Source organism: Nomascus leucogenys, chromosome 6 (assembly GCF_006542625.1).
Source record: "Nomascus leucogenys isolate Asia chromosome 6, Asia_NLE_v1, whole genome shotgun sequence".
Lineage (NCBI taxonomy): Eukaryota > Metazoa > Chordata > Mammalia > Primates > Hylobatidae > Nomascus > Nomascus leucogenys.
Window position 1 is genome coordinate 78,725,456 of NC_044386.1, and position 17,400 is coordinate 78,742,855.

At 41.1% G+C, this 17,400-nt stretch overlaps 1 protein-coding gene across 4 annotated transcripts in view; it reads left to right on the plus strand.

Moving 5' to 3' along the window:
• Positions 1–17,400, plus strand: part of FAM81A (family with sequence similarity 81 member A) — an 86,327-nt gene that overhangs the window by 53,577 nt on the left and 15,350 nt on the right. For all 4 annotated transcript variants that reach the window (XM_030814493.1, XM_003267045.4, XM_030814492.1 and 1 more), the window contains exons 4-5: positions 730–848; positions 16,603–16,732. In XM_030814493.1, the coding sequence (XP_030670353.1) occupies positions 730–848; positions 16,603–16,732 (249 nt within the window). The remainder of the gene's footprint in view (positions 1–729; positions 849–16,602; positions 16,733–17,400) is intronic.

The following is a 17,400-nucleotide window of genomic DNA, read 5'->3' on the forward strand; positions in this document are numbered from 1 at the left end:
CATTATACATGTAAACATAACTAAAAGAGTATAATTGGGTTGTTTGTAATAGAAACAGTAAATATTTGAGGTGAGGGATGCCTCATTCACTCCGATGTGATTATTACACATTGTATGCCTGTATCAAAATAGCCCATGGGTCAAACCTGTAATCCCCGTACTTTGGGAGGCAAAGGTGGGCGGATCACCTGAGGTCAGAAGTTCAAGACCAGCCTGGCCGACATGGCGAAACCCCATCTCTACTAAAACAAACTCCATTTCTACTAAAAATACAAAACTTAGCCATGTGTGATGGCACATGCCTGTAATCCCAGCTACTCGGGAAGCTGAGGCAGGAGAATTGCTTGAACCTGGGAGGCAGAAGTTGCAGTGAGCTGAGATTGTGCCATTGCACTCCAGCCTGGGCAACAGAGCAAGACTCCATCTTAAAAAAAAAAAAAAAGAAAAAGGAAAAAAGAAAATGGCCTCATTACTAAGAAAGAAATACTGAAACTAAAGGAACTTAGTTTTTAATGGTAAATAAAGGGACTTGCTCTGGGAGGAGCCTCTAAAGTCTCTCTTTGTCTAGGCCCCCTAGTTCTCTGTTTAACTGTGTATCAGGTGACTGTTGAAAAAGTCTCTTATGAAAGACTGAGTTAAACATTCTTGTTTTTGCCAAAAGTATAAAATTCTTTTGTGGAAGCATGTGAATTCTTAGATGACTCCTTTAGTATTTGTTATGTTGCCCAGGTACTCCAGGAGCAGATTCGTGCCCGGGACAACATTAGCTATGGAACTAATTCTGCCTTAAAGACCCTGGAGATGCGCCAGCTCTCCGGTTTGGGAGATCTTCGAGGAAGAGTGGCAAGGTAGGTGTTCAAATGTTGGGGTCTCTACTTACCAAAAACCATTTTCTATAAACTCTATTATAGTGGGGAATATATTAATGAAGCCCCAAAGCAAATGCCTTGCATTCCTTTAATACTTTCCCTCCCTGCTTTGGCCATAAAATCCAGTGGTAGGAGTTAAACCTGGTTGTGAGGGCGCCGTGGGTTTCTTTTGTTACGCAATTGGTGTTGTCTTCATGGGAAGAAATGAGGGGCGAACTCACTCAGCTGACCTTGTAATTTGATAGGGTAGTACTATGTTTATTGAATCCGATAATATAAAGTTGGCATAGTTTGTATGTCGTTTTAGAAACTTAATTTTTCCTGTTATTCATTTTTATTTTATTTTCTGAAAGTATTGGTCTGGGAAAGATTGGAAACTTAGAAAAAAGATCTTTCTCCTCAGTATGAAAAGTGCTATTTTCTCAAAGTGTGCTGCATGGACCAGCAACCTCAACATCACCTGGGAACTTGTTAGAAATGTACTGTCTCCAGCCCACCCTGCAACTACTGAGTTAGAATCTGCATTTTAACAAGATCCCTGAATTCATACGCATGGGAAAGTCTGGGAAGCACTGTACCAGGACTGTGTCTAGGGCTATTTTTAGCTGGCTGGGACAAATTTGTCCGAAGTATTTCTGGGCCTCTTCTGCCCTCTGCTGGGCCTAAGAGCCAAGCGCATTAATACATATCAGCACCGGAGCTGAGGAGCAAATGGCACTTCCCGTCAGTCTGAGGTGGCAATGAGGGTGGTCTGCAAGAAGTGTGGAAGAAAGAACAAGGACCTCCAGCATGCAAGGCCTCTGGAGCAGGGAGGAGCAGTGTTAGGGTGTGTTTGTGCAGAGAACATGTCGAGGGCCTTGAATGCTGGGCATGTGTTTGAGTCTGCTGGGTAAAGATCTGTCTAATAGCAGAAGGCTGCGTGGATTGGATGGTGGACAGGTTGATCACTCTCCTTCTGTGGTTTTCTGTCCTCATCAGGATGAACTCCAGTCTCCTTAGTGTGATCCTTGGTGATGACACCCTGTTGACTCCCTCTCCTGTCACTACCTTTCAGCAGTGATCAACTTTGTTTGTCCCTGAATAAACCATGCTCTTCTATTGCTACACCTTTGTACATGCTGTTCTCGTACCTAGCATGCCTTTCCGCCTCCTTTTATTTTATTTTTATTTTTGAGACAAGTCTCACTCTGTCGCCCAGGGTGGAGTGCAGTGGTACAATCTCAGCTCACTGCAACCTCCGCCTCCTGGATTCAAGCGATTCTCCTGCCTCAGCCTCCCAAGTAGCTGGGACTACAGGCACTCACCACCACGCCCAGCTAAGTTTTGTATTTTTAGTAGAGATGAGATTTTACCATGTTGCCCAGGCTGGCTTCTAACTCCTGACCTCAGGTGATCCGCCCACCTCGGCCTCCCAGAGTGCTGGGATTACAGGTGTGAGCCACCATGCCCAGCCTCCTCCTCCTTTTCTAACTTCTTTTCAGTCTTTCAAGTTCGGCTGAAGTGTCACCCCCTCTGGGAGTCTTCCCTGACACCCCCACTCCATAGAGCTCTCCTAGCACTCACTGCCCTATTGAGTCTCTCTGTTGTCTTCCTCACTCTGCTGCCTTTACTGTGTTGGAGGGGGTTTCCAGATGTGTTACCTCTCTATAGCTAAGTGCCTGGAATAGTCTCTGGAAAACAGTAGATACTCAACATTCATCATCAATTTGGACGAAGAAATCACCTGGAAACTCACTATAATAGGGCTGGAAAACCTTGACTCCTTATTTGTGCAGTTCTGCTTAAAAGAAATCCCAGCTCTGTGATACCTCTCAGAACAGCAGGGAGTTAGAAGAACTTGTGAGCTACAGGACAGAGTAGGGACTTTAGGAGGACTTTGAGGATCTTCGTAGCCGCTTCAGTTGCGGATGAAGATCAAGTGAGGGGATACATGTGAGAGGCTTGGTGCCCTGCATGCGATGAAAAGGGCCTGCAACCAGTGGTAGCTTTGTCATCTCAGGGGCAAGAGCAGTGACATTGTCCTTATGATGCTGGTTCTAATACAAAGTAGAAAAATTATTTTAAAATACTTTCAGGAATCTTATATTCTTCAGTTTCTTATCAACTTCTCTACCCAGCTTGTTCCTTCCCTGTAACAAAAACTTTCACTCTAAAGGCATCAAAAATGTTTGTTACGAGTACTAGATATTTTTGCTTTGTTTTTTGGCTGTATTAGAATGCTGATGAGACTTGATTGTTGAAATGAATTCATGTGAAATAAAAATTCTTTGGAAAAGTTTCTTGGCTTTCTTGTATTGATTATGTAATTGTATTGGAGGGGTATGAACATTTTAAGTGGTATTCTTAAGATACTAGGTTGCTATATTATTTCATATTTGATTTTATAGTTTTTATGGGTCCATTGGTGATGTAATTAGTAGCAAACGGGCCTTGATTTTTTTCCCCTGTAAATCCAGCTCAGAAGGGCAAAGGCAAGTTCTCCATAAAGGTGAGATACACATTTAGCTCACGTGGCATACCATGTTCTAAATAGGACTTAATCAGACCTGAAGGCCCGATACATGGCCCCCTTTCTCTCTCTCTCCTCTCTCTCTCTGAACACCTTTAGCGAGATCTAATTCACATACTATATAAGTCACCTACTTAAAGCACATAATTCAGTGGCTTTAGTATATTCACACAGTCATGTAGTCATCACCACAATTGATTTCAGAACGTTTTTATCATCCAAAAAGAAACCCCATACCCATTAGCTGTCACTCCCCATTTTTCTCCAGCCTCCCCAGTTCCCCAGTCCATGGCAGGCCTACGTTCTCTGTCTAATGGATTTCCCTCTTCTGAGCATTTCCAGTGAATGTGTTCCCTTGATTCTGGCTTCTGACACTTAGCATCATGTTTTCAGGGTTCATCCATGTTGTAGCATGTATCAGCACTTCATTCCTTGTTATGGCTGCATAGTACCTCATTGTGTATTGCATTTTAAAAACCTATTCATCAGTTGAACGTTGGGGTTGTTTCCACTTTTGACTATTTAAAATAATGCTGCTGTGAACATTTGTCAATTTGTTTTTGTGTGCTCATAGGTTTTCATTTCTCTTGGATATGTACCTAGAATGAAAATGCGGAGTAACATGATAATTCTATATTCAACTTTTGAGGAACAGCGCAGCTAGACTGTTTGCCAAAGTGGCTGCCACTTTACATTGCCCCCAGCAGTGTCTGAGGGCTCCGATTTCGTCACATCCTCACTAACAGTTGTTTTCTATCTTTTTGATTATAGCCATCCCAGTGGGTTTGAAGAGGTAGCTCACTGTGGTTTTGATTGCATCTCCCTGAGGACTAATGGTGTTGAACATCATTTAATGTGCTTATTGGTCGTTGGCATATCTTCTTTAGGGAAATATTTATTCAGATTCCTTGCCCATTTTTAAATTGGGTAATTGTCTTTTTATTATTGAGCTGTAGGAGTTTTAAAAATTATATATTCTAGATATAATTCCCTTATCAGATATCTGATTTGAAAAATTACTGTCCCATTCTAAGGGATGTCTTTTCATTTTCTCGTGTCTTTTGAAACTTAAAAATTTTTAATCTTGATTATATCTAACATCTATCTTTTCTTCAGTTGCTAGTGTTTGGGGTGTCATATTTAAGAAACTCTTGCCTAATCCAGGTCACAAAGATTTATGCCTGTATTTTCTTTTTAAGTTTTAAAGTTTCACCTCTTACATTTAGGCCTTTGATCCATTTTTAGTTAATTTTTGTTGTATATAGTATAAGGCAGGGTTCCACATTTATTCTTTTCCTTGTAGATATCTATTTATTCCAGCATAATTGGTTGAAAAGTCTATTCTTTCCCCCATCAAATGATCTTGGCACCCTAGTTGAAAATCATTTGGCGGCCGGGAGTGGTGGCTCACGCCTGTAATCCCAGCGCACTGGAAGGCCAAGGCAGGGAGATCAGGAGGTCAGGAGTTCAAGACCAGCCTGACCAATATGGTGAAACCCCGTCTCTACTAAAAATACAAAAATTAGCCAGGTGTGGCGGCCTACGCCTGTAGTCCCAGCTACTCAGGAGGCTGAAGCAGGAGAATGACTTGAACCTGGGAGGCGGAGGTTGCAGTGAGCCAAGATCTCGCCACTGCACTCCAGCCTGGGCAACAGAGCAAGACTCTATCTCAAAAAACAGAAAGACAATCACTTGGCAAATAGGTGTATAGATTTATTTGTGGACTCTCAATTCTATTCCATTGATTCTCAATTCTTTTCTTATGCTGGTACCACACTGTCTTGATTACTATAGCTTTGTGGTAAATTTTGAAATTGAGAAGTGTGAGTCCTCCAACTTCATCCTTTTTTTTCAAGATTGTGTTAGCTGTTTTAGGTCCATTGTATTTCCTTATGAAATTTAGGATCAGGCCAGGTGCAGTGGCTCATGCTTGTAATCCCAGCACTTTGGGAGGCCAAGGCGGGTGGATCACCTGAGGTCAGGAATTTGAGACCAGCCCGGCCAACATGGTGAAATCCCATCTCTACTAAAAAGACAAAAATTAGCTGGGTGTGGTAGCACACGCCTGTAATCTCAGCTCCTGGGGAGGCTGAGGCAGGAGAATTGCTTGAACCTAGAGGTTGCAGTGAGCCGGGATTGTGCCACTGCACTCCAGCCTGGGTGACAGAGCAAAACTTTGTCTCAAATTTAAAAAAAAAAGAAGAAGAAGAAGAAATTTAGGATCAGGCTAGGCGTGGCGGCTCACGCCTGTAATCCCAGCACTTTGGGAGGCTGAGGTGGGCGGATCATGACATCAGGAGTTTGAGACCAGCCTGGCCAACATGGTGAAATCTCGTCTCTACTAAAATACAAAAATTAGCCAGGTGTGGTAGCGGCCACCTGTAATCCCAGCTACTCAGGTGGCTGAGGCAGGATAATCGCTTGAACCTGAGAGGCAGATGCTGCAGTGAGCCGAGGTTGTGCCACTGCGCTCCAGCCTGGGTAACAGAGCAAGACTCTGTGGCAAAAAAAAAAAAAAAAAAAAAAATTTAATATCAGTTTGTCAATTTCTGCAAAGAAACCAGTTGGAATATTGATAGGGACTGTGTTGAATCTGTAGATATGTTTGGGGAATATTGCCATTTTAAAAATAATAAGTCTTTCAGTGGGTTCAGTGTCTCATGTCTGTAATCCCAGGGATTTGGGAGGCCAAGGTAGGAGGATTGCTTGAGGCCAGGAGTTTGAGGCCAGGAGTTTGAGACCATGTTTGGCAACATAGCAAGACTCCATATCTATGAAAAAATGAATATAAGTTAGCTGGGCATGGTGGCACATGCCTGTAGTTGCAAGGAGCTATGATCATATCACTGCACTTCAACCAGGGTGACAGAGCAAGACCTTGTTTCAAAAAAAATAAATAAGCCTTTATTTAAACAAAATTTTTTTAGAAACGTTGTCTTCCTCTGTTGCCCACACTAGAGTGCAGTGGCATGATCACAACTCCGTGCAGTTTGAACTCCTGGGCTCAAGCAATCCTCCCACCTCAGCTTCCCGAGCAGCTGGGACTACAGGCATGTGACACCACATCTGACTAATTTTTTTCATTTTTTGTAGAGACAGGGTCTCTCCCAGGCTGGTCTTGAACTCCTGGTTTCAAGTGATCCTCTCACTTTGGCCTCCCAAAGTGGTGGGATTACAGGTGTTAGTCACCATGCCTGGCCCCAAAATTCAGTATTTGGATCCACGAATGTGGGTGTCTTTCCATTTATTTTGGTCATCTTTAATATGTTTCAACACTATTTTGGAGTTTTAAAAGTATAAATTTCACACTTCTTTAAATTTATTCCTAAGTATTTTATTCTTTTTGATGCTACTGTAAATAGCAAATCATTTTGGTTTTTTATTGCCACTTAGATAAGTACAGTAGATTTTGTGTATTGGTCTTGTATCCTGCAACCCTGCTGAACTCATTAATTACTTCTAATAATTTCTAGTGAATTTTTTAAAAGGATTTTCTACATACAGATCATGCCATCTGCAAATAGAGACAGTTTTACTTTTTACTTTCCAATCTGGATTTTATTTCATTTTCTTGCCTAATTGCCCTGACTAGAACCTCCAGTACAATGTTGAATAAATGTAGTGAGAGCAGATACTCTTGTCTTGTTTTTTTATTTTAGGAGAAAGCATCCATACTCTCATTATTAAGTAGGATGTTAGGTGTGGATTTTTGTTTTTTCCTTTGGAGATGGAGTCTTGCTCTGTCGCCCAAGCTGGAGCGAAGAGGCGCGATTTTGGCTCACTGCACCCTCTGCCCCCCCAGGTTCAAGTGATTCTCCTGCCTCAGCCTCCCGAGTAGCCGGGATTACAGGCGCCTGCCACCACTCCCAGCTAATTTTTGTATTTCTGTTAGAGATGGGGATTCGCCATATTCGCCAGGCTGGTCTCGAACTCCTGACCTCAAGTGATCCACCTGTCTCGGCCTCCCAAAGTGTTAGGATTACAGGTGTGAGCCACCGCGCCCAGCCCAAATGTGAATTTTTTTGTATATGCTCTTTATTAGGTTGAGAAAGATTTTCTTTTCCTAGTTTCCTAGTTTGTTGGCTGTTTTTATCATGAAGGATATTGGATTTTGTCAAATGCTTTTTTTCCACCTATTGAGATGATCGTGTGGGGTTTGTCCTTTTTTCAATTGATAAGGTTTATTACACTAATTGCTTTTCTGATGTTAAAGCAAATTTTCATTCTTGAAATAAATCTCACTTGTTCATGATATATAATCCTTTTTTTATATTGAAGGAACAGTTTGCTAGTATTTTGTTGAAATGACACCATCTGTTGTCATTTCCTTACCCCAATACAGCTTTGCTCATCCACCTCCTTTGTGCTATTATCAAATACATTAAATTTGTAATGTAGTGTACATTGTTCTATGTATGTAACAATACAATTGTATGCATATTATTTTAAACAATTGCTTTTTTAAAATTTTTTATTTTTATTTATTTATTTATTTATTTTGAGACGGAGTCTCGCTCTGTCGCCCAGGCTAGAGTGCAGTGGCGCAATCTCGGCTCACTGCAAGCTCCGCCTCCTGGGTTCACGCCATTCTCCTGCCTCAGCCTCTCCGAGTAGCTGGGACTACAGGCACCTGCCACCATGCCCGGCCAATTTTTTGTATTTTTAGTAGAGACGGGGTTTCTTCGTGGTCTCAATCTCCTGACGTCATGATCCGCCCGCCTCGGCCTCCCAAAGTGCTGGGATTACAAGCGTGAGCCACCGCGCGCGGCCTAAACAATTGCTTTTTTAATCAATCATGACAGGAGAGAAAATATTCATTTATATTGCTCTTTATAATTACATAATTACCTTTACCCATGCTCTGTGTTTTTTCATGAGGATTCAAATTACTATCTGGGGCACTTGCTTTTAGCCTGACAAACTTTGTTTGGTATTTCTTCTAGGGTGGGTCTTCTAACAATGAATTCTCTCATTTTTTGTTTTTCTGGAATGTCTTTATTTTGCCTTATTTTTTTGAAAAGTAGTTTCACTGGATGTAAGATTCTTGGTTGACAGCTTATTTTCTTTTAGCACCATGAATATGTCATCCACTGCCTTGTGGTCCCAATTATTTCTGATGAAAAATTAGCTATTAATATTATTCTAGTTCCCTTGTATGTGAGGAATTTTTTTTCTTGCTGCTTTCAAATATTTCTCTGTCTATGTCTTTTTCTTTTTTTTTTTTTTTTGAGACAGATACTCACCCTGTTGCCCAGGCTGGAGTGCAGTGGCGTGATCTCAGCTCACTGCAACCTCTGCCTCCCAGGTTCAAGCAAGTCTCATGCCTCAGCCCCCTGTGTAGCTGGGGTTACAGGCGTGCACCACCACACCTGGCTAATTTATGTATTTTTGGTCGAGACAGGGTTTCACCATGTTGGCCAGGCTGGTCTCAAACTCCTGGCCTCAAGTGATCTGCCCGCCTCAGCCTCCCAAAGTGCTGGGATTAATAGGCGTGAGCCACCGTGCCCAGCCATGATGTGTCTGGTATAGATCTCTTGGTATTTGCCCTACTTGGAGTTTGTTCAACTACTTGTTTGTATCAATTAATGTTTTTCATAATATTTTGGAAGTTTTCAGCCGTTATTTTTTGAATTTTTTTATGTTCTTTTCTCTTCTGTTTCTCTCTCTTTCCTTTGAGTTGGAGTCTTACTCTTCACCCAGGCTAGAGTGAAGTGGCAAGATCATGGCTCATTGTAACCTCAAACTACTGGGCTCAAGCAATCCCCCCACTTCAGTCTCCTGAGTAGCTGGGACTGTAGGCATGCATCACCATGCCCAGCTAAGTATTTTTATTTTTATTTTTAGAGACAGGGTCTCACTATGTTGCCCAGGCTGGTCTCAAAGTCCTGGCCTCAAGCAATTCTCCTGCCTCAGCCTCCTGAGTTGCTGGGATTACAGGTGTAAGCCACCATGCCTGGCATCTTCTCTCCTATTATTCTCATTATGCATATGTTGGTGCATTTAAGTGTCTCTCTTTTTTTGGAGACGCTCTTCATTTTTATTTCTTTCTTTTTTTAATCTCTGTTCATCAGACTGCATAATCTCTAGCCACCTATTTTCAAGTTCACTAGTCTTTGTTCTACCTATTCACATTTTCTTTGGAGCCCCTCTATCAATTTTTTATTCCAGTATTTCCATTAGGTTCTTCTTTTTCTTTTATAATTTCTATAGCTTTGTTAATATTTTCTATTTGAAGAAACATTGTTATTATACTTTCCTTTTAAAAGTGTGGTTTCAATCATCCTATGTTTGCTCATTCTATATTTATATTAGCTATTTGAAGTTTTCTTTTCTAAAATCTGACATCTGTGTCCTCTTACAGGCAGTTGGTTTACTTGTTTTTTTCTCCCTGAGTATAGTTCACATTTTCCTGGCCATTTTAGATAATATATTGTAGCAACTGTGGATACAAGCCCCCTAAGCTTGTTTTTGAGGTTGTTTGCATGTTTATTTGTTTAGCGACTTGAATGAACTCTTTTAGTGATGTCTGTTTACCCTGCAATATGAAGCCTCTGATGTCACTCCTCAGTACATTTTGGGAAATGGGCACAATCATTTGCAATGACAGTGGTTTTGGAAGGGCTTTCTTTGACTGTCTCTTTCCCTGATATTTTATTAGGCTATCTTCCTCTGTTGATATCACACCCAAATCTTAGGCTCCACTAATTGCTAGCATATTGCTATACTATTTTTGACAATGCCCTGGGACATAAATTGTCCTATAGTCTGATGGTACTATAATTAAATAACTGCCAGCTATAAAGGGCTTAATGATACATATATATAATAATTATGTATATATACAAAAATTACAATAATACGGAAAACGAGCAACCAAATTGATGTTTTAAATGTCATTGTGTTTGGTATGCTATACCGCTATGTCATATGCTGACAGAGAAGTTCTGCATCAGCGTGTGGCCCAAGTCATACCCGTTAGACGTTCGGGACTCTCTAGACGGACTTCTGACCACCAGTGACTAGGTAAGCCTAGCAGTGGAGTCACTCTGCCACCTGATGGCCACAACCTGGAATTGTACCTGGGAGATAACAGCTGTCCAAAGACCCAAAAAGGGAAAATTTGGAATGAATACATTAACGTTCATCACGATGTAAAGCATTAAGGATGAATAGGAAAACTGGTTAGATTCATTGCAAATTGTTTAACTAAAGCTGTTGAGCCATGAACACAGCTATATTAGAGCCCTGAGGCTTTTATGAGTTTTTTTTTAAGACAGGAATGATGTCTTTGATTTAACGCTAGATGAAATAGCAATATTCCTTTCCTCCTTTTATCTTAAATATATTTTTATTTTGAAAGAATTTTAAATTTATAAAAAATTACAAAATTCAGCAATTGTTAACAATATGTCACATTTACTGTATTATTGTTTCATGCATGTAATTTTTTTCTGAAACATTTTAGAGTAAGAACATTATTTTTAACATAAGAAAACCAGAGTTGACTTCACTGCGTGTGTGTCTGTGTGTGTGTGTGTGTGTGTGTGTGTTTTGAGACAGTCTCGCTCTGTTGCCCAGGCTGGAGTGCAATGGCGCGATTTTGGCTCACTGCAACCTCCGCCTCCCGGGTTCAAGCAATTCTCCTGCTTCATCCTCCCAAGTAGCTGGGATTACAGGTGCCTGCCACCACGCCCGGCTAATTTTCGTATTTTTTATTTTTTAGTAGAGATGGGGTTTTACCATGTAGGCCAGGCTAGTCTCGAATTCCTGACCCCAGATGATCTGCCCATCTCGCCTTCCAAAGTGCTGGGATTACAGGCCTGAGCCACCGCGCTGGCCATGTTTTCTGATGGGAGTTTTTGGTATCCTACCTTGTGCTCATCTCTGTGTCCCCTACCCAGCCTGCTTCTTTATTTACAAAAGTACACAAGGGATGTGTGCTGGTAGGAAAGAATCAGAAATTTAATTGAATATACAAAATAAAAATGAAGCCTGGCCAGGAGTGGTGGCAGCACTTTGGGAGGCTGAGGTGGGTGGATTACCTGAGGTCAGGAGTTCCGAGACCAGCCTGGCCAACGTGGTGAAAACCTGTCTCTACTAAAAATACAAAAATTAGCTGGGCGTGGTAGTGGGTGCCTGTAATCCCAGCCACTCAGGAGCCTGAGGCAGGACAATCGCTTGAGCCCGGGAGGTTGCAGTGAGCTGAGACTGCGCCACTGCACTCCAGCCTGGGCGACAGAGTGAGACTCTGTCTCAAAAAAAAAAAAGCCTTACCACCTCTTGGCTCTGTTTTACTCCTTAGAGGTAGCTAGTGTTAACAGTCTGTTGTCTGTCCTTTCAGACTTTTCTCATAAGTAATAATAAGATAATAGTTTATCATTACAATGATACAATGGTTTGTAGTCTAATAAGTTACTTTACAGTGTGATTTTAACTTTACAAAGTATTATATATACTATTCTGCAAAATAAGTTTGTCCACATAACATGTGGACACTTCCAGTATGCACATAGATCTAGCATACTTTTTAATTGGATATGGAGTATTCTGCTACATCTATGTACTATAATTCAATGTATTTAGCCACTTTTTTTTTTTTTTTTTTTTTGACAGAGTCTCACTGCGTCACCCAGGCTGGAGTGCAATGGCGCAATCTCAGCTCACTGCAACCTCTGCCTCCCAGGCTCAAGCGATTCTTGTGCCTCAGGCTCCTGAGTAGCTGGGATTACATGCATGCACCACCACACCCAGCTAATTTTTGTATTTTTAGTAGAGATGGGGTTTTGCCATGTTGGCCAGGCTGGTCTCAAACTCCTGGCCTCAAGCGACCCACCTGCCTCGGCCTCCTAAAGTTCTGGGATTACAGGTGTGAGCCACTGTGCCCAGCCCTAGCCACTGTTGTATTAATAGAAATTTATGTTATAGTACTTGTGTTTCCAAGTGAGACACAGCATTGAAGCCAAGTGATAGCTAGTGAAAGCTTCAGAGTACTTTTGAGACTTTTCAAACTACATTTTAAAACACAGTCTGTCTCTCAAACAGCTTTGTAAAGGTGATGAAACCAGTCTGATGTAGTGATACCTGATAGTGTTTATCTAGGAACTTATGTTTGGACTGGAAAATAATGTCTTTTTAAAAAACTATAATATTTTTTATTTCATAGTATTTAAAAAACCTCAGCTTTCCCCAAATATGAGTTAAATAATATTTTGCTAAAAAATTATGAACTCAAAATAAAAAATCAGGGTCTATATTTGGCATTATTTTTAATCATCATTTATGACATGGGAATGATTTGTGAGGATTAATGAAATAATGTATGTCAAGTATCTAGTACATAGTCAATATTTTCTTACATTCATTCATTCACAAATATTTATTAAGCCTCTACCATATGCCAGGCAATAAATAAAACTAGGGTTTTAGTGACGAAAAAGGCATATATAATGTCTCCTTGCATGCAGTTTACATTCTAGAACAGTTGTTGCAAAGTGAGAGTCTATAAGAAAGTTGGAATAATTGAGCTGGTAGCTTACTTTCTTTAGAGTCAATAATAAATTAAGTTTACCACAATTTTATCCATTTACTCACCATTGTTTCTTGCACTCTACTCCTTCTTTGTGGGTGTTCTTTTATCCTTACTGAAGTACATTCATTAGTAACTTTTTCAGTATTGGCTTGTGGGTGATATATTTCTTAGTCTTTGCATGTTAGAAACAGTCTTTATTTTGTACTTACTCTTGGATGATAGATTATTTACCCTCAATACTTAGAAGATGTTTCTCCATTATCTTCTGATATCTATTGTCTCCTATGTCTATTGTGGGCTGTCAGTCTTATTGTCAGTTTTTGGTAGTTTTGGCTAGGTTACTTCTCTTTAGTCTGTAGCTTTTAAGATTTTATATTTATCATTGGTTATCTGAATTTCCCCATGCTTTATTTTTACTTATCCCAGTTTGTATTTGTTGAATATCTTAAGATTCATGTCTTTCTTCAGTTTTAGAAAATTGTTGTCATTCACACCTCAAATACTGCTTCTCTGCCATTATCTCTATTTCCTTCTATTGGAACTCCTCCTTGACTTATGTTCACATCCCTCTATTTGACTTCCGTGTTTCTTAACTATTTTTTCATGTTTTTAATCTCTGTCCACTACATTCTGAGTGAGTTCCTTGCTACTATCATTGAATCCACTGATTCTATCTTCAACTATGTCCAGTCTAGAATTATTAAGACAAGGGCCGGGCGCGGTGGCACACATCTGTAATCCCAGCACTTTGGGAGGCTGAGGCAGGTGGATCACCTGAGGTCAGGAGTTTGAGACCAGCCTGGCCAACATGATGAAACTTCGTGTCTACTAAAAATACAAAAATTAGCCACTCATGGTGATGTGTACCTGTAATCCCAGCTACTCAGGAGGCTGAGGCAGAAGAATGGCTTGAACCCGGGAGGCGGAGGTTGCAGTGAGCTGAGATTGCGCCACTGCACTCCAGCCTGGGTGACAGAGTTAGACTCTGTCTCGAAAAAAAAAAAATCACAGAAAGGAGTCATTGATCATCTTAGCTGCCTATAGCATGGAAGTAAGTGATTTGCTGGATGGTGTGTGCCTGGAAGTGGATGTACACCTCACATCTGCAGGTCACCCCTGTGTCTGCCCACCACTGACAGGGGAAAATAAAGGGTTCTCCTCTTCTACCTTCTGAGTCTTGCATAAATGCCTCTCACTGTCAGAATCGAACTCAGAACCCTTCTGGCAAGGACGTCTGGGAAGTATAGTTTGGGGCTTCGGTCCCTACGATACCAAGAGCATTTACAAGGAGCAAAGATGTTTTGTCACTTAAGAATGATCCATTTATATAAACTCTTTTCCTTGTCACTAATCCTCCAGTTTTTTCCTAAGTCTCTAACCATTAGCCACTTTCCTTGAACGTCTGGCCATCTCTTATTCCAGGCAAAATGAATCTCCCAATATATTGTTTGAAATTCTGCCTTCCTGACAATCTTTAGGGCTACTCCTGAGTGGACCTAGAAGCATCAGCAGTCTTATTCCAGAAGGTGTCAGCATACTGGGTGTGACCATCTGTAAGCCAGGCCTGACTTTCTTTTTTTTTTTTTTTTTCATTTTTCCTTTACCTTTATTTTTGTATTTTATTTTTATTTTTTATTATATTTTAAGTTTTAGGGTACATGTGCACAACATGCAGGTTACATATGCATACGTGTGCCATGTTGGTGTTCTGCACCCAGTAACTCGTCATTTAACATTAGGTACATCTCCAAATGCTATCCCTCCCCCCTCCCCCCACCCCACAACAGGCCCCAGTGTGTGATGTTCCCCTTCCTGTGTCCATGTGTTCTCATTGTTCAATTCCCACCTATGAGTGAGAACATGCGGTGTTTGGTTTTTTGTCCTTGTGATAGTTTGCTGAGAATGATGGTTTCCAGCTTCATCCATGTCCCTACAAAGGACGTGAACTCATCATTTTTTATGGCTGCATAGTATTCCATGGTGTATATGTGCCACATTTTCTTAATCCAGTCTATCATTGTTGGACATTTGGGTTGGTTCCAAGTCTTTGCTATTGTGAATAGTGCCGCAATAAACATACGTGTGCATGTGTCTTTATAGCAGCATGATTTATAGTCCTTTGGGTATATACCCCGTAATGGGATTGCTGGGTCAAATGGTATTTCTAGTTCTAGATCCCTGAGGAATCGCCACACTGACTTCCACAATGGTTGACCTAGTTTACAGTCCCACCAACAGTATAAAAGTGTTCCTATTTCTCCACATCCTCTCCAGCACCTGTTGTTTCCTGACTTTTTAATGATTGCCATTCTAACTGGTGTGAGATGGTATCTCACTGTGGTTTTGATTTGCATTTCTCTGATGGCCAGTGATGATGAGCATTTTTTCATGTGTCTGTTGGCTGCATAAATGTCTTCTTTTGAGAAGTGTCTGTTCATACCCTTTGCCCACTTTTTGATGGGGTTGTTTGTTTTTTTCTTGTAAATTTGTTTGAGTTCATTGTAGATTCTGGATATTAGCCCTTTGTCAGATGAGTAGATTGCAAAAATTTTCTCCCATTCTGTAGGTTTATCCAGGCCTGACTTTCCCCTCAGTCCACCTGGTCATCAAGAACTCTTCTAGAAACCACAGGTTTTTTGTTTTTTGCTTTTTTTTTTGTATTATCATTTTATCTTTTTGTGGACACAGGGTCTCGCTATGTTGCCCAGGCTGGCCTTGAACTCCTGGGCTCAAGCAATTCTCCTGCCTCAACCTCAGCCTCCCAAGCAGCAGGAGGGAGAAGATGAAGAAGTCATAGGCATGGACTGAAGGAGAGTTGGTGCAGTAGCAGGAATAGATGCCATGGTGGGAATTTGGGCTCTTGTAACTTACTTGTGCCTTTTGAATCTGCTTGAGCCCTTCCCCTTGAAGATGGAGTGCTGTTCTAGGCCCACCTTCTAATGTGATATTCATGATGGATGGCTCTGATTGCAGAGTCACCTAATGGCATTCTGTCTCTACCAGAGCCCAGTAGCAAGCCAGCAGCTACTTCTCAACACAGGAATATTGTCTCAGAACAGAGCATTAGTTAGCTCTAAACTCTTATGGGTCCATTCTGTGACTCTCCTATTAGGACTTGACAGAGGCACTACACAGCTCATCTGCCACACATACTTTGAGTACCACTGGATCTGCCAAGTTGCAAGGCCCACAGGGCAGCAGCTTTTACTACAGCTTGAACTGGCTGCAAAGCCTTCCCCTGCTGTAGACCCCACTCATACTATACAGCCTTACAAGATATTCAGTCAAAGTTTAGAAGTAATATTTTCCAACATGGTAGAAGTTGCCTCCCAAATCCAAGGAGGCCCCCAACTTCGAAAGGCAGGGGTGGTACTTAAGAGTGACAGACCACATCCAGCACACTAGCTCTGCTCTTTGTATTGGCCTCTCACTGCACATAGTGTTGTACTCATGATCATTGGAAAGACTTTATTTCTTTGGTGGTTACATCTCTAGCCTTATTAAGCAACATCCCTGTGGTTTAGCGTAAAAACGATAATGAGGCCAGCTCTCTGAATTCATTTGAACCTCTGTTCAAAAGAATGATTGATAACGCAGTTTCTTTGAGTGGGTTTTGCATTTCAGAGTGTGTAAGGAAGTTTGACGCATTGTTTTTAAACTTTAATAAGAATCAGCTTTGTTCTTTGTCTGGACAGATGTGATGCCAGCATAGCTAGACTTTCTGCAGAGCACAAAACGACCTATGAGGGGCTCCAGCACTTGAACAAAGAACAGCAGGCTGCCAAACTTATCTTGGAAACGAAAATCAAAGACGCAGAGGGACAGGTATGACCTGTTTCAGGTAGCTTTTAGAAGCAGGTAATTTCTTCTTAGCTAAGAATAACATGGTGTTGATTATTTCTTAAAGGAGAAACCAGCTGGGGCACCTAGCATGGGTTTATGCCAATCATAAGCATCTTTTCTTTGCTTCTTCCTTTCCTATTTCACTAGAGTAGCCCTTCATGTGTCTGGCAACCAAACCACCAAAATTGTTTGGTATAGTCCTAATTCTTTCCCCCACCACCACATTCCTAGAACAACGAATACATTCCAGAAATTCTAAATGACACCTTGAAAGCTATCTCTTGCACATGTAAGCGATCAAGCATTCCTTTACAAGCCACTCGTCCCAATTTTTGATTCAGGAAATAATGTATTCCCTGGGACTCATTGTATGTACTACCTCATCACATAGTCTGTATGTGGGGCAAAATTAGGCAAAGCTAGAGCGTAGGCAGGCTAATGAATATGAGAATATTTGACCTCAGACATCACCGATTAATTTCACAAAGCAAAACTTTTGGCATTTCAGTTTGGTTTTTGGCCACTTAAAAGTTTCCCTTTGCCATCATAGGGCCTGTCTTCTAGGACTTTTTCCACAGTATCTGCCTTATTTGCTATTGTTTGTTTAAAGAGACTATTCCAGTAAAATAGGAGCATCTGGTTAACTTACT